Source organism: Meles meles, chromosome 7 (assembly GCF_922984935.1).
Source record: "Meles meles chromosome 7, mMelMel3.1 paternal haplotype, whole genome shotgun sequence".
Classification (NCBI taxonomy): Eukaryota; Metazoa; Chordata; class Mammalia; order Carnivora; family Mustelidae; genus Meles; species Meles meles.
Window position 1 is genome coordinate 87,253,831 of NC_060072.1, and position 22,283 is coordinate 87,276,113.

General features: G+C 48.9%; 1 protein-coding gene across 1 annotated transcript; it reads right to left on the reverse strand.

The window, feature by feature from the left end:
* Positions 1-964: 964 nt before the first annotated feature.
* FAM186B (family with sequence similarity 186 member B) lies at positions 965-21,508 on the reverse strand. The gene is given in 10 exon segments (XM_046013445.1): positions 965-1,066; positions 1,068-1,147; positions 1,150-1,205; positions 5,382-5,567; positions 6,470-6,651; positions 8,280-8,472; positions 8,951-10,604; positions 13,164-13,346; positions 20,187-20,412; positions 21,413-21,508. Coding segments are annotated over 10 exon segments (2,958 nt in total).
* Between the last annotated feature and the right edge of the window lie 775 nt (positions 21,509-22,283).

Consider the following 22,283-nt stretch of genomic DNA (forward strand, 5'->3'; position numbering starts at 1 on the left):
TTTGGGATTCTGGGTGATCATCTCTTCAATTATTTCTTCTGCCCCATTCTGTCTCCCCTCTTCTTCTGGGACTTCCATTACATACGGATTAGATCAGTTGTCATTTTACCATACGTCTTGGTGCTTAGTTTTGGGTTTGCTCAATTGTTTGTTTGCTTCTACTTTTTGGGAGACAATCTGGTTCATTTTTTGATCTAGCTCTGTTCACAGATTTTTTTTCCCCTCCGCTTTTGTCCCATTGGATAACTCTGTTGAAGGAATTCTTCACTTCTGCTATTAAGGTTTTCACTTCTAGCATTTCCATTTTTCCATTTGTTCATAATTTCCTACTCTTTGCTCAAATTCCCCACCTGTTATGCATGTTGTCCACCGTTTCCACTAGACTGTTTATAGTAAATATAGCTATTTCAAAGTCCCCAATTGATAGTTAACATGTTAGTGGTGCTCTTTTGTATTTATTTTTTATTTTTATTTTTTTAGAAGCTAACTCTTCCAATCATGGAGTCATGTTCATCCTTTTTCTGACTTTCCAAGTTGGCCTCCCCAGTCCTTGGAAGACAAGGCCTGGCACGGCTTTCCGCTCCCTGGCTCTTGGCTAGGTTGTCTTCAAAAGGTTTTTGTCCTCTCCACTTTACCAGTGCCTCCTTGCAGGTCATGCTTAGGGCTTAAAGCAGGCCCTCTCCTCATGTCCCCTTCTCCACATTAGTATTGGCTTGTCATCTTGGAGGCCCCCAAGGCCACGGGACACACAAGCAGATCTATGGCCAGTCCTTAAATCTGGCTCGAAGAAATATGCCAAGAAGTATTCCTTTCCATGCCTCAGGCTTCCTGGAGTTTTTGTGGGGGGTGGAGTTGATATCTTATTTGACCACGTACATCAGGTTTGCTCTGAAAAAAAAAAAAAAAATGAAGCTTGTGTATCCTATCAAAAACCTCATAACTCAAAAAACATATATATCACATATCATAGAGAGGCAGAGATAGAGCGATATCTCTCCTTGGTGTCCAAACCTCTTGGCTTTCCAGGTTGTACAATCCACAGCTTCTTTGCCTTCAAGGAGATGGAACTGTCGACAAAGCAGAAGAATCTGGCAGACACCCTGCTCGCTTGCCAGAGTGCTTGCTAGAAGATGTCCAGAAAGTCCAAGTTCACCATCACCAGACCAGGTGTAGCTACTAGGCACCTTAAGCTCAGTGCCAAGAGCCTATAAAAACGTATGAAACCCTTAAAATGTCATTGGCTTCAAAAAGTCTGTAAAAATATTAATATGCAATTGTTGACAAAACATAATACTGTCAGTTTCATTACACTGTCAAATTTAGTATTAAAATATCCTTGTTACATTTACAAAACTTGTTAGATTTCATCCCTATGCATGAAGATCGTTGAGGAGTCACAGCCAACGACATGTTAAAAAAACTCCTAGCCGGTTATTTCCAAAGCAAAGTTATATAAATCCTTTCAAATTATATAAAGCAGTACATTTAGCGTGAGGGCATTTTATTGTGTGGGATACCAGTGGGGCAAGGCATCCAAAGAAAGAATAAGCCTGGGACCTGAAAGGCCAGGAGCAGAGGGTCGCCCAAGCTGTCCTGTGTGAGACCTGCATTAGGAACGCCTCTCACCTTCCTCTCCATCCTTGCTGTGCGCTAAGCCATTGCTCAGAAGTCATTTTCTACTCTGATATCATCGAAAGGCCAGCTGTTCATATCCCATATCCTTTTCTTCCTTCCAGAGTCTTGACCTTGAGTGGAAGCCTGGATAGGCACGGTTCCTGATAAACAGAATCACTGGATTACGGGTTCTCTGAGGACAAGGTCATTTCCTGACCGATGTCAGGAAAGGTGCAGCTGGGCCAGTGGAGAAGAGGGCGACAGTGAAGACCAAGTTCAAGATGGGGCAGACAGCTGTGTGCCAGGGAGAGTGGGGTGGGCATCGGTGCTGGTTGGCTGAATGAACTCACAAAGGTAGTGTTGTAACTGCATTGGAGACAATTCCCAGAGATGGCCGCCTTGGCCCACACCATCTAGATCTGGAACTTTTGGGTCCCCCTGTCTTCTCTTGAGCCCTCACTCCTCAGAGACCTACACGCCTCTGCCTCCCACCCGATGACACTTGGCCTTGACTGGTACTTGATATCACCTTTTGTTCTTATCTTCTGAGCTTTCCCGCTAATTATCAGTACAACAGTTACTTATCTGTCCAGGACTGTGATTCAGTGAAAAGTTACTGGTGTCTGCCAGGCACTAATTGTGGCCATCTCAGCTTGTTGGCTCCCAAAGGGTAGAGACACCTCTTGGGGAAAGCGCCCGGATGGGCATCTCCAGGTCAGGGGCTGAGTGGTCATGGAGCTGGCTGGGGAAATGAGTTGGGGAGGTGTGGGTTTTCAACAACAACACAGAAATCTTAAAAATAAACACACCGCTACTTTATTAAAAATGTACAGTTTGGGGACTGAAGGAGGAAAGTAGTGTTTCTCAAAGTTCTAGGACTACTTAGCGATACCCAGGCTGTTTGTGTAAAAATACCAGCTGGGAACCTGCCTTTGAAACAAGTTTCCATGTGATGTTTAGTCACCCTGAAGTTTGAGAATCACTGACTAAGGGATGGAGTGGAGACTGAGATCGTCTCGATCCTTCTGGCTTTTTAGAGTTCCAGGAAAGGACTCATTGGACTTCTTACAAGCGAGCTCAGCTGACTCATCTGGGGCTTTCTGGTGTTCCTTTCTGTCAGCCACCAAAGCACTGAAAAAGTCAATTCAGTTATGGGTTGGAGAGCAGCTGAGAGGACGCCACCCAGCCCATCCGGCCCACCCAAGAGCTTCCCTCGTGGCCTCTGGGAGACAGTCCAGGGCATCGCCCAGCGTGGATCCCGATGTGGAACTGGTCACGGTCACACTTGTGCCACATCCTAGGGACTCTACCTCTTGTCTCACATCACAGGGTACTTCCTCTTCCCTCCCCTCCTCCTCCCCTGCTCCTTCCTCTCCACCCGGATTCCTTCCTCACCACTCCCTGCTTGCTCATCTCCTTCCCCAGAAACAGTTACAAGCCCTCTCGTCCGTCTGCAGCAGGGTGGAGGTCTGTGTGAGTCTGTGCTCGCTACACCTTGGCGGAGCGCGTGAACCACCGAGCTTGGGTGGCGCGGAATAGTCCGCGAGCTGAGGAGGGCAGAGCACTTAGAATCAGCCTGGAGATTCTTCTGCCCCAGCAGACAGTGTTTGGTGTGTGCGGGCACTCAGTGATCTCACCTGTCAGACAGGAAGCCCAGGGGAGAGCTTTACAAGACAAGGAAGAGCCAGCTCTTGGTGGAGGGGGTCTGCTGGTTTTTGAGGGACAGGGCCTTTCTAGTGTCCTAACCCATGGAGGGACGATGAAGAGCCCTTCCCTGTGTTCTAAGGGGACACCCTGGGGGCCTGTAGATGAGACAGGCTGTCCACCGCAGACAGGAGAATGGGAAAGGCGGTGTGCAGCCTGTCCCTACTTAGGAGACTAGATGGTGCTGTGACCTGGGCCCGGGGAGCTGCTGAGGGTGACAGGAACACTAAGAAATGAGTGACCTGGGACCACACCGCAGCTGGATCTGAGGATCCTCGGTGAGCCAGGGGCAGGCAGCCAGAGAGAAGTTACCCTCTAGTAGGAGTGAAAGCGGAGCGTGTCTCCACGCAAGGAGCCCTTGCAAAGAAAGCAGCACAGCCAACCCCCGCCACGTCCCCAGGCAGCAGTAGCCTGGGCAAGTGGCAGAGAGCTTTCATTAGAGAGTGGCCGATTCCCACGCCACAATAACGGGGTCCCAAGACAACGTGGGGAGCCCCCGCACACCATTCCAGACCAGCCTGACATGCAGGGAGGGGACACCCGCCTGGGATGCGGAGCAAGAAGACAGAAGAAGCGGGGCTTTGCCTCTACACCTGATAGTATGATGCACTGAACAGAATTGTATCCAGTTAAGAAAGGGGGGAAGAAAATTGTATTCACTTAAATTCCCCTGGAAAGGGGAAGCTGTCTTTGCCGGGAACAATATTTTGATAAGTGCGTAAGCCTGAAGCTGAGATCCCAGTGGAGGCCTGGGTGTGGGTGGAACAGCTCTGCAGGAGACAGGAAGGAGTGAGTTCTGCATGTTACGCCAGAGAGGGGGGTAGAAAGGAGGCTGTCGTTCGGTGCTATTCACCGAGAAGCCCTTTCCGCATCACCCCCCTCACTCGCCCCCCATAAATTTTCAAGGGGCAAGTGGAGTGTGTGTTCTTGATATTCACACATATGTACGTGTGGGGGAAGAACAAAGGCCTGAGATTCAAGCAGATGCCAAGCCAAACCCAGGCCCTGGCAGCGATGCAGAGAGCAGAGGAGCTCGGGGAGAAGAGACTCTACTATGGGGGGCCTTGGGCAAGTTTAGCCAAATCTTAGCAGAGCAGGGCCCCAGCTGACCTCCGGTTTCCTGAGTTCTGCCACAGTGTTGTTTTGGTTGACTTCACTTAATTCCGTTTGCCCTTTCCGACTCAGCTGACAACATACACATATCTCTTAGCCACTCTCAGGGAACTGGAAGCCAGGTGTCTGTGTACCATCTGGGACCCTTGGGCCTGCTTCAGAGCCAAGAGCCAGCCTTGTTTGATGTTATCATGTCATCCTCTCTTCCCTAAGTCCCCGTCTGGAGGGCAGGGCAGTAGCAGCATCCTGTCGCCTTGGTTCTGGTTAGATGTAGACTAGCAGGCCTTAGTGCCCTCTCCCTGTCAAAGATCTATAATTGGGACAGGGTCCGGGCCACAAGGGGCAGCTGGGATTGTCTCCAAACATCTAAAAAGAGCCTTGAGTCTTCAACAGTGACATCTTCAAGCCTGGAGAGCCAAAGGAGTGTGGAGGCTTCCTAACTAGAAAAGCCTCCTGTCGGCCCACTGTGTCCTGCCCCTTCCCCTCAGCAGTTCTTCCTGGGAACAATTCTCAAAGGCAGTGAGGAAATGAGAACGCCAAAGACAGGCCCAGGCCCGAGGGTCAGGTTCATCACAGGATTCTTGGTCTCCCTCATCTCTCCATTCCTGCACCTGGTTCTCTCAACGAGAACGACCCCCCCAGCCTAGGGCAGCATTCATCTTCTAAGCCAACTCAGGCAACAAGTGTGCAGTTAAGACTTGCCTAGTGATCTTCTGAGACACTACGTGAAGTCCTGTGAGAGAACTAGAATGGTGGCGTGGGGACCCAAGCTGATGGCTGGTGAGGCAGCTGAGCATCTCTGTCCGATCTGGTATGATAAATGAGGTCGTTATGAATGTCGGGAAAGTGATCTCTTAGGTTGTTGGACTGAGACGGTGTGCACTCTGGCCCCTGGCCTTGGTGGGAAGGTCTCCCCAAATCCAGATTAACTGTCTAGGCTTACACCTTACCAGGTCTTGAGGGACTGTAAGCTTCTTCGATAGGCGGAAGGCACATCCAAGGCCAACAGCCGGGGAATGTCAGGGCACCCTCCAAGCTGGTCCCAGGGCAGGCTGGGGGGAGTCCTCTTTTCTATTGGGTGACTGGAGGAGGCCACATCAGTTCTCCAGATGGCCTCCATCTGGTTCTCCTGCTGGCTGGGGTGTGGAGGTCGAAAGCGTAGAAAAGAGACAAAAAAGTTAGATACACGGAGGGAGATCAAGAAACAATAAGCTCCCCAAATCCATAAGGCCCAAAACAATGGGTCTTGTTTTCTTGCCCTCTCAAATAGTTGTCACCACCGTCCTGTCACCTCGCTTCCCCTTGACCCTAAGCCTCATCTCCCTGGGGCTTCTCTGGCTGAGGGGCAGCTGGAGGGGTGCTAGGACGGCCTCTGTTCTTCTAGGCATGTGTCCCAGGGATGCCCCACACAGGGGAGGAGGTGTGTGTTCTTGATCCCCCCCCAAGAAACTCATGGTATCTCTCTCTTTTTTTAAAGATTTTATTTATTTATTTATTTGACAGAGAGAGAGAGAGAGAGAGAGAGATCACAAGTAGGCAGAGAGGCAGGCAGAGAAAGAGATGGGGAAGCAGGCTCCCAGTCGAGCAGAGAGCCCGATGCGGGGCTCCATCCCAGGACCCTGAGATCATGACCTGAGCCGAAGGCAGAGGCTTAACCCACTGAGCCACCCAGGCGCGCCTCATGGTATCTCTTTCTGAGCCTGGAGGTTACATGGTGGGAAGGATCAGGCTTGTTTATACGGACAGATCAATAGCAGGTGCTGGACCAACAATGCTCAGTTGCAATTTGAAACCTACTTGGCCTGGCTGGCTTCTGAAGCCCATGTTGTTGTCGTCATCACACACACACACAGGCACGGGCTTGTGCGCCAATGGCCAGAGTAGAGCAGGGTGGCTGAGAAGACAGGCATCTTGCAACTTGTGAGGTGAGCTCGGCCTGTCTGTGTCCTTATCGCTGAGCTGCCAGTCTCCCCAGTCTGGCCATCCCCAGTCTTGCTCCCAGTACCCCCACTCATCCCTCGGGCTGCCCATTACCTACCGGGCCCGGCGCAGGGGCACACATTCCCAGTGCTTGGGTGGGAAGCGCTCTGGGGACCACCTGCTGAAGGGGCCGCAGGAGTGGATGCGCCGGAGAAAGGATGAAGGTGGTGGCTTGTTTTTCCTGGACTTCGGGTTGGTGATCACGGGAGTGTGCAGATGGATGTTCCACTCCAGCTGGAGCTAGAGGAACCAGCGGAGAGGCGTCACATAGACAGGAATTCATCCCCGCTCGAGAGCACAGCCTGACTCAGGGCTGAGAAGAGAAGGTAAGCCCCAGGGAATCCCTCCAATCAGAGACCCCTGGGACCCCCGAGCATCAAATTTCCTAAAAATTCCTTGAATTTTTTTTAAAGATTTTATTTATTTGACAGAGAGAGGAGACACAGCCAGAGAAGGAACACAAGCAGTGGGAGCGGGAGAGGCAGAAGCAGGCTCCCCATTGAGCAGGGAGCCCGATGTGGGACTCGATCCCAGAACCCTGGGATCATGATCGGACCCAAAGGCAGATGCTTAACAACTGAGCCACCCCGACATCCCAAAACTCCTTGAATTCTTATTTGCTAGGCTAGCTCCTGTTTTCTCCTTTGTTGTGGAGAAGCTGGACAGTGAGCGAAAGAGCAAAGAAAAAACTAAAGGAAGCCAGAGCAACAGGAACTCGAGACAGCACGCAGGGCTCATGATGTGAGGCTGAGTTGTGCCGAGAATGTTCTGGGTATCTTTTTCTTCAGCCGCTGCCTTGGCATTGCGTGAGGAGTGAGGGAGCCCTCCCTGTCCCCTTCCTTCTCAGCCGCAAAACCAATGTGGCAAGCTACCTACGGCAGATGATCAGGGATGAGGGAAAGTGGTAGGAAACTGAGTTGAGAGGACAGCCCCAAGGTCAAGGCTCCTCCAACTGCCCAATGTCGGCACTGATACTGCGTGCCTCAGCACACAGCTTCCCCCAAACTCAAATCGCCCTCTTGGCTCAACCCTAGGGAGGATTCCCTGTGGGTTCTGAGTCGATGCTGTGATTTCCCAATCCCCCTCCAAACTGTCAGTTAGTCCCCTGTGGACCATGTCAACACTCGCTGCTTCTCTGAGCCCACTAGCAGGGGAAACCGAAGCTGGCCCCCAGAGAGTACAAACAGGTCAAACCCACAGGTCAGTCCTCAAAAAGACTTTGTACTGTCAATGGCAACACCAAAACCCAGAAGGCTATGAGCAGAGCTGTTAAAATTGAGAAGGAAAATAATTCTAACCTTGACTCTTGTCTCCAGACAAACTGTCCATTCAGAGTGAAGGGACTGAGTGAAGACATTTTCAACCAGGGTCTCAGTGATTTTACCTGTCATGAACCTTGGGCAGGAAGTGATGGGAAGAGACCTGGCATCTGGAAGCCAAGGGAGTTGTCCCCAGAGAGCAGCAGAGTGAGACCCCGGCATGTGGGTGCCAAAGACAGCTGTGACCAAGCCAGAAGAACAACTAGAACCCATAGGAGCAGGGCAGAGGGACCCAGGAGGGAGGGAGAACTTGGGCACAAAGCTGGGACTGCAGGGTCCAGCTGCCTCCCCCTTCCCAAAGAGTCCTTTTTCTATAGCTCATTCTGAGGGCCTCTCTCTCTCAGCCTCCCCCATATATGGAAACTGGAAAGTTACCCTTCCTCCCAATCAGGCGCTTCCAGCCTTCGCCTCCTCTTGCCTCAGAGGCTTTCACCTGCCCTCTTAGTTCCTTTCAGCTGCCCTGTCCCCAGTTCTACTCCAGAGCCCCACTGGCTCACTTCCTGGCCCTGTCCCTCCTGATGGCGCTGACCTCTGGCAGGGGAGACCCACCTTGGGGAACATGGTCGCCATGCTGCTCAGACACTCTCGGCGCTTCTCCTCCAGGTCCTTCTGCTTGTCTGCCCAGGCCTGCAGCCAGAGGTTCTGCAGGTGGTCGATGTTATCCAGGAAGACGTAGAGGTTCTGGGCCTTGTAGGCAGTCCCAGTTTCCCGCATGACTTGTATGTGGTCAGTCACTTCCTGTCTGGGAGACGAGGGAAGTGACTTCGTGGGTGAAAGGGCGTCCCGCTCCCCCAAGTCTGTTAAGCAGAGAGGACTCTGTGTTTGTAGGTGCTGACAGCAAGGAGAGCAACAGAGGCTGTTGAAAGCCAAGGAAGGCAGGAGGCAGAGAAGTGCAAGGTGGTGGCAGGTGAGGAGCCGTGGGGCCCGGCTGGAAACAGGGAGAGAGAATAAAGCAGGCCGAGGAGCATAGTAGGTGCATCAGGGACAGGGTGAAGGGGAGAGAGGAAGAAATAAGGGAGCGGGCTTTGAGGAAAAGCAAGTTCCTGACCCGCCAAAGCCCCAAGGCCAGACACCCTTTGCCAATCCCGTCCCTCAGGGGACCTTGTCTGGGGGGACCTCTCCATCCCCATTCGCCCTGTGCTCCTCCTCTCTATTTAGGTGTTGGCTCTGCCCACACGCGGCATGGGGGGGGGCGGGGCTCAGGCGCCAGGGGTACCTACCGGAGGCTCCGGAAGCGCCTGTAGAGGATGTACCTGTGGCACAGGCACTGCAGCCGGAGGGTGCCGAGCTTCATGGTGGTGGTGGTGAGCTCCAGCGCCTTGCTGCGCAGTGAGTGGGGCAGCCCCGGCTCAGCCTCCTTGCTCAGGAGCTGCAGGTTCTTCCTCTGGGCTTCTGCATCCATGTGGTATACTTTGCCCTTAAGAGCTGCCGGGGAGATATGCAACGGAGGCCGGGACACCTTTTGGATGGATGTCCCTGTAACAGGGAAGGAGGCCGATTTCTTGGGCTTCATGGGAACCTGGGAGGCCCATGGTTTCTGGGTAGACTTGGCGGAACACAGGTTCCTCTGGTGTCTGGGGGCAGGCTGCTGGGTATTAGGGGACCTGGGCTGGTGTGGCCTCCTGCCTTGGTGTGCAGACTGGGCCCGGCTTGGGGGAGGTGCCAGGGATGTCTTCTCCGGGTCTTTCCACCGCCTGGTGGTCATGAAGATCACCCTGTCCACGTCCTCCCCCGACCGCTCCAGGCCTCTCCGTGGGCCCCCTTGCTCCTTCTGCTGGTCCAACCTCCGCTGCTGCTCCCTCGCCGCCTCCTCCATCTCCCACTGCTGCAGTTTCTCCTGATGCTCCTGCTCCAGCAGGGCCCATTTCTTCTGCCGCTGCAGCCACATCGCCTCCTCCTCCAGCCACTGCTGCCTCTGCCTCTCCCAGCTGAGTTCTTCTTCCCAGTGCTCCACCTTGCTCTCCAAGGCCACCTTCTTCGAGCTCTCTGGGGACAGCTGCATCCTAACATGGGACTTAATTTGGAGTCCTTCCTTCTCTTGGGCTACTTTCTGGAAATCATTCCGGTCTTTGACTCGGTGGCCTGGGCTCTCTGCTGCTGGTCCTTCCCATTTCTTAGGAAACTTGTGGTCTACTAGGGATAGCAACATGGGCTGGAGACACTCAGTGTCCTTGCTGCTGTACACATCGGCAATCCTTGCATGTGTGGTCATAGTGGAAAGTGCCTGAGACGTTGAAGGCCTCGTACCACTGTCCCAGGCTTCGGTCGTGAAACCTGGGGGCAGTGACAAAAGCAACCTCTCCTGCTGGGTTTTCTCCATGACTCTTTCTTTCTTTGGGAGGGTCTCTTTCTCATTGGGGCCCAGGGAGTCGATCAAGATCTTGGCTGGTTCTTCTGCTTGATCTCTAGCAAACTGAGCCTTCTTCAGCTGGAACTCTAAGGCATGCTTTATCAGGAGAAGGTCATGGTACTTTCCCCCTAGAATTTCCACCTGCTTTAGTAGGGCATCCCTCTTGCTCTGTAGAACTTGGAGGGAATTCTGGAAGTAGAGCCTCTGGCTGCTGAGTTCTTTGGTCATCTCTATTTCCAGGTTCCTGTATTTGGTCTCTAGGTTACTGTTCTCTCTGTGCTGGAGGGTCAAGGCCTTGTTGAGGTTCTCCACCACAGCAGACATGTACCTGATGGCTCTGATCTCCCCCTGGTTGAACATGGTGGAGTCCAGGAGCTCCTGCAGCATGGATGTCACCTCAGAGACCTTCATGCACGTAGTATGCTTGTCCTGGAGCATCTGCTCTGGGCTCAGTGGATGAGGGTAGGATGCAGATCTGGGAGGGCTTTGTTCCCACCAGCCCTGCCAGAAGGTGTGTTTGGATACTAGGAGAGGTGGAGAGAACAAAAGCAATAAACTCCCGTGGGTGCCACAGATTATACGGATTCTCTATACCCTGCTTGGCCAAATTTCCCATCCAACCCTCTTAGGCCTTTGGCAAGAATAAGGAGCTGAGGCAACATGTGAGACCAGGGGAGATATTGTCAGGAGAGGTCTCTGCCAGGCTCAGAGCTTGCCCAGAGCTTGCCCACTGGGGTCTGCCAGCTCCAAGGCACCTGCAGGGCCCATGGGGCCTGAAACTATCTAATTCAATGTATTTCCGATCCTACATATTTCCCTGGAGTAAAGTTACTTTTCTAATCGTGCTACTTCCCAGCCTCAGTATCCATGTTTGGTTCCCTACTGTCAACTACCCAAACTCTGGAAGCCTACCTGGGACTTAGATTCCAGATCACCTGAGAAGCTTTGTTTCCCTTTCCCAGTTACCACTAGACCATGTAGAGAATTTATCACATGATTCCGCCACTGTTCACACATTGGGGTTTTTTTTTTTTAAGATTTTATTTATTTTTTTGACAGAGATCACAAGTAGACAGAGAGGCAGGCAGAGAGAGAGAGAGAGGAGGAAGCAGGCTCTCCGCTGAGCAGAGAGCCCGATGTGGGGCTCGATCCCAGGACCCTGGGATCATGACCCGAGCTGAAGGCAGAGGCTTTAACCCACTGAGCCACCCAGGCGCCCCACACATTGGGTCTTTTAATGACTAATGTCTTCTTCCATTTGGAGGGTCATGAACTCTTTGAATACTTTGATGAAAGCAGGGGACCTTCTCAGGAAAATGCACATAAATACATAAATGCACTCTTCAAACCCGTTCATAGACTTCAGCTCTTCAGGGCTGAGTCATGGGCCTAGCCCTATTCCTTTGATCTACGTACGTAGGGCTGCTAGAGTTATTATCTTGGAGCGTCCATCCACTTGTCCATTCAACAAACATCACTGACAGAAAAAACACTAGCTAACTTTGGATGACAGGCTAAAGGGTACATGGAAATTAAGTGGCACTGAAGTCAAGCTAGCACTTAGCTACTATTGTCAGAGAGGCCATATGGCCTAATGGTTCAGAGGTTGAATTCTAGAATCAGATAACTTGGGCTTGAATCCCATCCTCACTATTTGCTTTAGGCAAGTTTCCTAACCTCTCAGTGCCTCTGTTTCTGAAAAATGGGGATCACCACAGCATTTACTCATAGGACTTCACTAAATCATGCATGTTTAGTGGCAAGCACAGAACTGGGTCCCTAGTAAGTGCTCAGTAAGTAATCCCTAAGAAGAAATGAATAGGACACAGCCTTTGCCCTCCAGAAGTTTATAATCCAGCAGAGAAATGTATATAAAAATAACTCTATTTCAAGACACAAAGTGCTAAGGATTGTAGGAGAGACTGTCTCCTTCTTGTGCACCCTTCCCTGCTTCCTTCCTCCCCCAACTATCAGTCTTGCTTGATAAGGATCCTGGCCATGAGAATCAACGACAAAACCCTAACATGACCTACTGCTTATTAAGTAAGCCCTGAGCATGGTGCCAGATGCCTCAGACCCATTGGAGCCCGGCATGTGGGCGGTGCACTCCTCAATTTGTGTATGACAAGAATGAGGTTCACAAAGATGAAACAACCTGTTCAAAGTCACACAGCCCGAAATTGGCACATGGGATTCAAACTCAAGTCAATCTGACTGTGAAACCCATGCTCATGAGTAAGATTAAGAAGCCAGAAAACCCAAGTGTGGGGTCTGGTTTTGCCACAGTTTTTGTTTTTTTGTTTTGTTTTGTTTTATGGTTCTTTCTCTTCTCTGAGCTTTAATGTTGTCATCTACAAAATGTAGGAAGAGGGGCACCTGTGTGGCTCAATTGTTAAGCATCTGCCTTAGGCTCGGGTCATGATTCCAGGGTCTTGGGATCAAGCTCCACATCAGGCTTCCTGCTCCGCGGGAAGCCTGCTTCTCCCTCTCCCATTCTCCCTGCTTGTGCTCCCTCTCTCGCTGTGTCTCTGTCAAATAAATAAATAAATAATGTTTAAAAAGGAAAACAAAATGTAGGAGAAGTAAATAATCTCAGGTCCCTTCTAGGGCTGATACAAGTAGAATTTCAAGGTTGAGCTGTGTTGTTGATTGACCCATTTCTGGAGCAGCCACAGTTGAGAAGGTTCTGGAAGGGCCTCTGGCTGAGTCTCACCAGACTTCTTGGCTCTGCAGCTGCATTTGGAGTAAGGAAGGGATGTTCTTTGGGATCCAGCTACATACTCCATCCAGCCTTTCTGGCTTGTTAGCCTTGATCTCCCAGGACCTGCATGAGGCTACAGCCCCAAGAAGCACCAACAGGGACCTGTCTTCACATTACTCCTCCCTCCACAGCTCAGATCTGCTCAGTGCTCAACTTGGGTTCAACAGCCCAACCCCTCACTACTGCCCCTCCATCTCAGATAAGGCTTTTGTTAATGGAGAGGAGTCAGAAAGACCCCCATAGACCCCAGTATGAGACTTCTTCCTCTGAGATGGCATCCACCCCACCCAATCCCCCCCACCCCCCCACGCCTGTAACCTACTTTGTGTCCCTTTCTTTTGTCTTTCAATGAGAGTAGAGCAGAGGGAAATGAGAGACTCGATGCCTCCTTTGGTGGCAATGAGGGACAGAGGTAACACCTTCTCCATCACCTCAATCCATTCATCCAGAGCTTTCTCTTCCTCCTTACCCTTCCTGTTCCTGAGCTCATAGGTGAGACTGTCACCTGTAAAGGGAGTGGGGGGTACAGGCTGAGTGCAATCTGTCCTCTAGGGAGCCCCAAGGAGTCCCACAGCATGGGGGTTACACCAGCAGGCTTTGGGTTGGATTGGATTCACCTCTTACTAGCTGTGTGATGTTGGGTAAGTTACTGATTTCTCCGAGCTTCAGCATACATGCCTGTGAGAGGGCTGGATGGAAATTAAATGAGATAATACATGTGAAGTGATTAACATGAAGCCTGCTGTGTAGAAAATATGCAATAAACATTAAACTGTGTTGTTGTTTAACTATAAGCCCAGGGATGTGTCCGTCTTGTTTTGCTCTATATCCCTTTTGCCTAGTCTGGTATCTGGACAATTAAACGAATTAACTGGAGTGAACAACTCTGCTTGGATCTTGGGGGGAGGTGAAGGACCACAGAACTGAGAGCTCCTTGGGGCAGGGCAGTGTGAAGGGCATGGGGCCCATCCCTGTACCATCTTACGCCAACATTGCAGCATCTGCCCAACCTCATGGCAGAAGAAGATCTTGTGAAGGCATAACTCTGATCTTTTTTTTATTTATTTTTTTTTAATTTATTTATTTGACGGAGAGAGAGATCACAAGCAGGCAGAGAGGCAGGCAGAGAGAGAGGAGGAAGCAGGCTCCCTGTGGAGCAGAGAGCCCGATGCGGGGCTCGATCCCAGGACCCTGAGATCATGACCTGAGCCGAAGGCAGCGGCTTAATCCACTGAGCCACCCAGGCGCCCCCATAACTCTGATCTTAAGGCAGGTAGTACCTAGCTCTAGGGCTGCGTCTAAATGGTCCACATTTAAGTGGCTATACCAATTGTTTACAGCTGGCATTGGTGCTGTTTGGCCCAGCACCCATGAAGTAAGGGTCATTAAGTACTTTGAATATCACCTGTGGGTTCCTCTATAAACTAGCTGGTGTGTTCCACCAAAAAAACCCTGTTAGAACTAATAAACAAATTCACTAAAGTTGCAGGATACAAAATCAACATACAAAAGTCTTTTGGGGGCATTTCGGGGCACCTGGGTGGCTTAGTCAGTTAAGCATCTGACTCTTGATTTTGGCTCAGGTCATGATCTCAGGGTTGTGGGATAGAGGAGCCATGGCGTGGAGCCTGCTGGGGATTCTCTCTCCCCCGTCCCTCTGCTCCTCCCCCTGACTGCATGCACACGTGTGTATTCTCTCTCTCTCTCTCAAAATAAATAACAGTAAAGGTCTCTTTAAAAATCAGTTGCATTTCTATATGCTAACAATAAACTATCTGAAAAAGAAAGAAAATAATCCCCTTTACAATAGCGTCAAAAATAATAATACACTTAGGAATAAATTTAACCGGGGAGGTAAAGGATCTCCACACTATAAACTGTAAGATGTTGATAGAAGAAATTGAAGAAGACACAAATAAATGGAAAGGTACTCCATATTCATGGATTGGAAGACAATATGGTTTAAAATATCTATATAACCATCTTAGAGCCATCTACAGATTCAGTGAAATCTCTAACAAAATGCCAACAGCATTTTTCACAGAAACAGAAAAAATAATCCTAAAATTCACAAAGAACCACAGAAGGCCCCAAATAGCCAGAGTGATCTTGAGAAAAAGAACAAAGCTGGGGGTGTCGTTCTATCTGGTTTCAAACTGTGCTACAAAGCTATAGTAATCAAGACAATATGGCATTGGCATAAAAAGAAATACAGGGACAAGTAGAATAGAATCAAGAACCCAGAAATAAACCCTTGCATTCACGGGCAACTAATATTTGACAAGCAAGCCAAGAATACGCAGTGGGTGAAGGATGGCTCTTCAATGAGTGATATTGGTAAACCTGAACATTCATGCAAATTGGACCCCAGTCTTACACCATTCACAAAAATTAACTTGAAGTGGATGAAAGACTTAAATGTAAGACCTGAAACCATAAAACTCTTAGAAGAAAACATAGGGAAAAAGCTTCTTGACATTGGTCCTGGCAATGATTTTGTAGTTATGACACCAAAAGCAGAGGCAACAGAAGCAAACATAAATAAGGGGGGCTACATCAAACTAAAAAGTTTCTGCACAGTAAAAGGAACCATCAACAAAATAAAATGATGGGGCGCCTGGGTGGCTCAGTGGGTTAAAGCTTCTGCTTTCAGCTCAGGTCATGATCCCAGAGTCCTAGGATTGAGCCCCTCATCACGCTCTCTGCTCGGCAGGGCGCCTGCTTCCCCCCGCCCCCCCGCCTGCCTTTCTGCCTACTTGTGATCTCTGTCTGTCAAATAAGTAAGTAAAATCTTAAAAAAAAAAAAATGATAAAGGCAATCTACAGAATGGGAGGAAGTATTTGCAAACAGGTTTATCTGATGAGGGGACAATATCTAAAAGAAGGAGCTCGTACAACTCAATAGCCAACAAAACAAATAATCCAATTAAAAAAAACTAGGGCAAAGCCCACACAGAAGCCATGATAAAGACCAAAGGAGGGGGGACCCCCCAGGTGGCTCAGTCAGTTGGGTCGCTGTCTTCCGCTCAGGTCATGATCCCAGCGTCCTGGGATGAGTCCCGCCTCAGACTCCTAGCTCTGCAGGAAGCCTGCTTCTCTCTCTGCCTCTGCCTGCCACTCCGCCTGCTTGTGCGCTCTTTCTCTCTCTCTCTCTCTGACAAATAAATAAATAAATAAATATTAAAAAAAAAAAAAAAAAAGACCAAAGGAGTCTGGCCTGTTCTCAGAAAGCCTTCCTTTCATGATGTAAGCACCTAGCTTCCAGAAAGTGGCCCCTTGAAAAGTGACAAGAACTTAACTGCCCAACCATAGCCATTCTGTGGCTACACAAGAGTCAAGAGTCATACCCACATCCCCCCCTTTTTTTTTTTAAAGATTTTATTTATTTATTTGACAGAGAGAGATCACAAGTAGGCAGAGAGGCAGGCAGAGAGAGTGAGAGGGAAGCAGGCTCCCTGCTGAGCAGAGAGCCCGACACGGGACTCCATCCCAGGACCCTGAGATCATGACCTGAGCCGAAGGCAGCGGCTTAAACCACTGAGTCACCCAGGGGCCCCAATACCCACATCCCTTTGATCAAATTTTCTGCACTAGCTCCAACACGTTCTGAACTGGTTTAAGTATAAATGGCACAGAATCAGTTACCAGATAGCCTCTTGACTTGGGGAGAAAGCTACCTACTGGTGGTTACTCTCGGAGTTGTCCTGGTGTTGAGGAAAGCAGGCAAGTGTGTGTCCCCCATTGTGCTGATAAATGTGTCCAAGCCATGTGTCAGTGTGGACCTGGCTGGGGCAGGACCAACTACTCCAGAGATGAGGAACCAGGCGTGCAGAAAAATTAAATGGCTTGCCTAAGTTCATACATCTCCTAAATGGTGGAGACAGACTCACATCTTCCCTACAGCCAGTAATTTTATTTTATTTTATTTTAAATATTTTATTTATTTGACAGAGAGAAATCACAAGCAGGCAGAGAGGCAGGCAGAGAGAGAGGAGGAAGCAGGCTCCCTGCGGAGCAGAGAGCCCGATGCAGGACTCGATCTCAGGACCCCGAGATCATGACCCGAGCCGAAGGCAGAGGCTTTAACCCACTGAGCCACCCAGGTGCCCCCAGCCAGTAATTTTAAACACAAGGGCATGGTGACTCCTGAAGTCAAAAAGGAGCTTTAGTGAAAGTGACAATGGTCCGTGGCCCTGAAGGGAGGGAGGGCAGGATACCAACAGCACCAGACAAATATTAAAATAAGTACCCTGAGAGATATTGAGGGCACACTAACATTAGAGATGACAACTTTAAAATGACACCAATTTGGACACACTTCTTTTGTTACTTGTCATATTAACAATGTAGAGCCAGATTGTATTTATGATTCCTCTCAACCCTATGATTAAATACGCATATGAAAGAAAAAAAAGCAAAAGATCTGAATAGACATTTTTCTAAAGACCCACAAATGGCCAACAGGTACATGAAAAGGGGCTCAACACTACTCGTTGTCAGGGAAGCACAAATGAAAACCACAAGGAGATATCACCTCATACCTGATAGGACAGCTATCATGAAAAAGACTAGAGATAACAAGTGTTGGTGAGGATGTGGAAAAAGGGGACCCTTTTGCACTGCTGGTGGGAATGTAAGTTGGTACCACCATTTTGGAAAACAGTATTTAATCTAAAAATTAAAACAGGGACCTCGGTCGCTCAGTTGGTTGAGCAACTGGCTTCAGCCTAGGTCATGATCCTGGAGTCCCAAGATCAAGTCCTGCATTGGGTTCCTGGCTCAGTAGGGAGTCTGCTTCTCCCTCTCACCTTCCACCTCCCATGCTTACTGGCTCTCATTCTCTCTATCTCTCAAATAAATAAATAAATAAAATCTTTAAAAAATACAATTACCATATGATCCTGCAATCCCACTTCTGGGTATATATCCAAAGGGAATGGAAGCACTACCTCCAAGAGATATCTGCATGCCCAGGTTCACTGAAGCATTATCCACAAAAGCCGAGACACAAAACCAAGCTAAGTGTCAGCTGATCGATGAACAGTTAAAGAAAATGTGGAGGGGCGCCTGGGTGGCTCAGTGGATTAAGTCTCTGCCTTCGGCTCAGGTCATGATCTCAGGGTCCTGGGATTGAGCCCCGCATCAGGCTCTCTGCTTCATGGGGAGCCTGCTTCCTCCTCTCTCTCTGCCTGCCTCTCTGCCTACTTGTGATCTCTCTCTGTCAAATAAATAAATAAATAAATCTTAAAAAAAAAAAAAAAAGAAAATGTGGAATACACAATGAAATATTTATTTTTTTTAGTTTAAGTAATCTGTACCCCTAATGTGGGGCTTGAACTCATGACCCTGAGGTCAAGAGTCCTATGCTCCTCCAACTGAGCCAGCCAGGTGTCCCCTTCATGCAATGAAATATTATTCCATCATAACAAGGGAAATCCTGCCATTTGCCACAACACGGATGGAATTTGAGGGTATTTGGCCAAATGAAATAAGTCGGACAGAGAGAGACAAACACTGTGTTATCTCACTTCCATGTGGAATCTAAAAAGCTGAGCTCACAGAAACCGATAGTAGATGGTGGTTACCAGGATCTGGGTGGGGGTGGGGGCAATGGGGAGGTGTTGGCCAAAGGGTACAAAGTTTCAGTCATAAAAAAGTTCTGGGGGGTCTAATACACAGTGTGGTGACTGTGCTAACAATGCCATATTGTATGCTTATAATTTACTAAGAGAATAGATCTTAAATGTTCTCAGCAGGAAAAAAAAGGGTATCTTGTGAGACAATGAATGTGTTAACTAACCTGATTGTGACAAGCACCACACAACATATACATCTATCAAATCACGGCAGTGTACACTCTAAATTATACAATGTTATTTATCAATTATGTCTCAATAAATCTGGGAAAAATACAAATAAAAAATAAAAGAGCATGGGCTTGAATTTAGTTTCAACCTTGGTAAAAAAAATGAGATGTCATGAACAGACATTTCTGCAAAGAAGACATCCACATGGCCAACAGACACATGAAAAAGTGCTCCACATCACTTGGCATCATGGAAATGCAAATCAAAACCACAGTGAGATACCACCTCACACCAGTCAGAATGGCTAAAATTAACCAGTCAGGAAACAACAGATGTTGGCAAGGATACGGAGAAAGGGGAACCCTCCTACACTGTGGGTGGGAATGCAAGCTGGTGCAGCCACTCTGGAAAACAGCATGAAGGTTCCACAAAGAGTTGAAGATAGAGCTACCCTACGACCCAGCAATCGCACTACTGGTATTTACCTTAAAGATACAAATGTAGTGATCCGAAGGGGCACGTGCACGTGAATGTTTATAGCAGCAATGTCCACAATAGCCAAACTATGGAAAGAGCCTAGATGTCCATCGACAGATGAATGGATAAAGGAAATGTGGCATACACACACACACACACACACACACACACACAGAGGAATACATGCAGCCATCAAAAAACTGAAATCTTGGGGCACCTGGGTGGCTCAGTGGATTAAGCCACTGCCTTCGGCTCAGGTCATGATCTCAGGGTCCTGGGATCGAGCCCCACATCGGGCTCTCTGTTCAGCAGGGAGCCTGCTTCCCTCTCTCTCACTCTGCCTGTCTCTCTGCCTACTTGTGATCTCTCTCTGTCAAACAAATAAATAAAATCTTTAAAAAAACAAACAAACTGAAACCTTGCCATTTGCAACGAGGTGGATGGAACTAGAAGTATTACACTGAGTGAAATAAGTCAATCAGAGAAAGACAGTTATCATATGATCTCTCTGATATGAGGAATTTGAGAGGCAGGGCAGGGGGACATGGGGGATAGGGAGGGAAAAAATGAAACAAGATGGAACCAGGGAGGGAGACAAACCATAACAGACTCTTAATCTCATGAAACAAATTGAGGGTTGCGGGGCGGGGGGAGGGATAGGGTGGATAGGTGATGGAAATTGGGAAGGGTATGTGCCATGGTGAGTGCTGTGAATTGTGAAAGACTGATGATTCACAGACCTGTACCCCTGAAGCAAATAATACATTATGTGTTAATTTAAAAAAAGAGAGCGATGTCACCACAGACCTGTGATTTAGCTTCATCACCCATGCAGCTAAAGTCACAATCTACTATGTTCTGGACAGTCACACATTTGTCCGTCTGGGGAGTAGACGTGATCGCTGTGACGGGAGCAGGGGAAGGTCTCAGCGGAGAGGCGCTGTGCCTGCTGCCCCACCAGAGCCCACCTGGGGTGGGGTAAGGAGGAGATGGCAGTGAGGGTGGGACCAGTGTCCAGCGGGGAAGGAGCCTGCCCTCGGGCATCCGGTCTGCAAACTCACCCCAGTCACCCAGCCAGCGGAGAATTTCGTACAAGTGCTTCTCTTTGGTCTTAGCGTCTTCAGAGAAGGAGGCAATTTTCTCCAGCAAGATGAATCTGTTCTTGCCCTTTTGCTCTGTCCGGCCAGATTTTGCCTTTTCTTTTAAATCATATCCTAGTTCTTCCTGGAAGCGGTTGATGACACCGTTGACATTGTCCAAGATGTCGGAGAGCTGGGAAGAAATATCCTACATGGGAGGCAGCAGATTTACGGGTGTGAACTCCGATGCCAGACACCATGGCCTGGAAGAGGTGATCTCAGACAAGTCAGTTCACCTCTTGGGGCCTCAGTGTCCTTACTTGTAAACTGGGGATTGTTAGGGTACTGATGTCACTAAGTTTTTGTAAAGATTAAATGAAAAATAAGTGTTAGCTCTTCTTCTTCTTTTTTGTTTTTAACATTTTATTTATTTATTTGACAGACAGGGATCACAAGTAGGCAGAGGCAGGCAGAGAGGAGGAAGCAGGCTCCCTGCCAAGCAGAGAGCCCGATGCGGGGCTTGATCCCAGGACCCTGGGATCGTGACCTGAGCCGAAGGCAGAGGCTTTAACCCACTGAGCCACCCAGACACCCCATGTTAGCTCTTCTTAATGTCCCTGTGATGATTAAGACCAGGTCAGGAAGGAAGAGAATACTACAAATCCAGTGTGTGCATTTCTTCAGAATTTCAAAATTTTCTAGGGAATTCTGGACATCTCGTAAGCATCCTGAAGCAACAGACTGAAAAACTGAGGCTATAAGAAACCCTTAGGATCAGAGGGTCCCATTTAAAAAAAAAATGCACTAGAGACTCATATGCAGGGTGAGTTCAGCCTTTGGCCAGTAAGCTTCTAGGGCTTACTGTGAAGGATGCTGACAGGTGGCCAAGACTAGGCCTGAATCAGAAAGTCTGGGCCCCTCCTCTTGCCCTGCTGAGACCTATCACCATGTGTCTCAGGGCCATCCTGGGTCTTCCTTATAGGCTGTTTCCTTCCTGCGCCCTGCCTCATGGGGGTTGTTTGATTTCAGTTTGCCCAACAGAGGCCAAGTCTAGGAGATGGATATTTTGGATTAATGTCTGCAAACCCAGCTTACTGAGGATCCCATGATCCCTGAAGGCCCAGAGCTGGATTCTTGCCCCAATCTGTGGTCAGTTCCCAGTCTCCACATCAGATCCCAATAGGTGACTCCTTCATTTCAAGTATTACCTCCTGAGCCCGTGTTAGCTGGGCAGCCTCAATCCTTGAGATGATGGCTTTCACTGATGCAGGGGTCATCAACTGAGGGGGCCTGTCTTTCTCCATTTTGGATCACTCTGGTAGTTGCAAAGATGTCCTGTGTCTCTGGTACCCAGGCCTGGACATGGGATGCTAGCTGCTTTGGGGTTAAAGGTGCCAGGGCAGTTCCTGAGTACCCTCTGCCTAGACACAGCTCCCTATAACTGCCAGACATCAGGTTCCAACTGACCTTTTCTCCAGTGACATCATCAGTTTGATTAGAAGAATGGCTCCTTGTCAACTATCTGCATGGTTATCTAGTTTTTTATCCATTACCTAATATATATTAAGTCGACCTATTGTGGGGTGGTTTTTTTTTAAGATTTTATTTATTTGTCAGAGAGAGAGCACAAGCAGGGGGAGCAGCAGGCAGAGGGAGAACCAGGCTCCCCACTGAGCAAGGAGTCTGATGTGGGACTCAATCCCAGGACCCTGGGATCATGACCTGAGTGGAAGGTAGACACTTAACCCACTGAGCCACCCTGGCATCTTGTGTCGGCCTATTGTTTTTTTCCTTAAGTACTTAAATGTTCTGCTACCAAACTAAATGCTACTGCCTAAAAATAAGAAAAAGCAACTCGAAAAAGTTCTTTGCCCAAAGAAAAGCTTTTAAAAATTAGAGCCAATCAATAACTAAAGGTATTATGTTTGCATTTGTACCTGGGATCAAGGCTCTATCAGCACTTTTCCTTACTGAAGACGATCACTATAAAGATGGCTTTTAGAAAGAAATGCCTAAAATGGACATTGTTGTATGCCTGGGACCTAGAACCAAGCCTGGCCCACACTAGGCACTTAATAA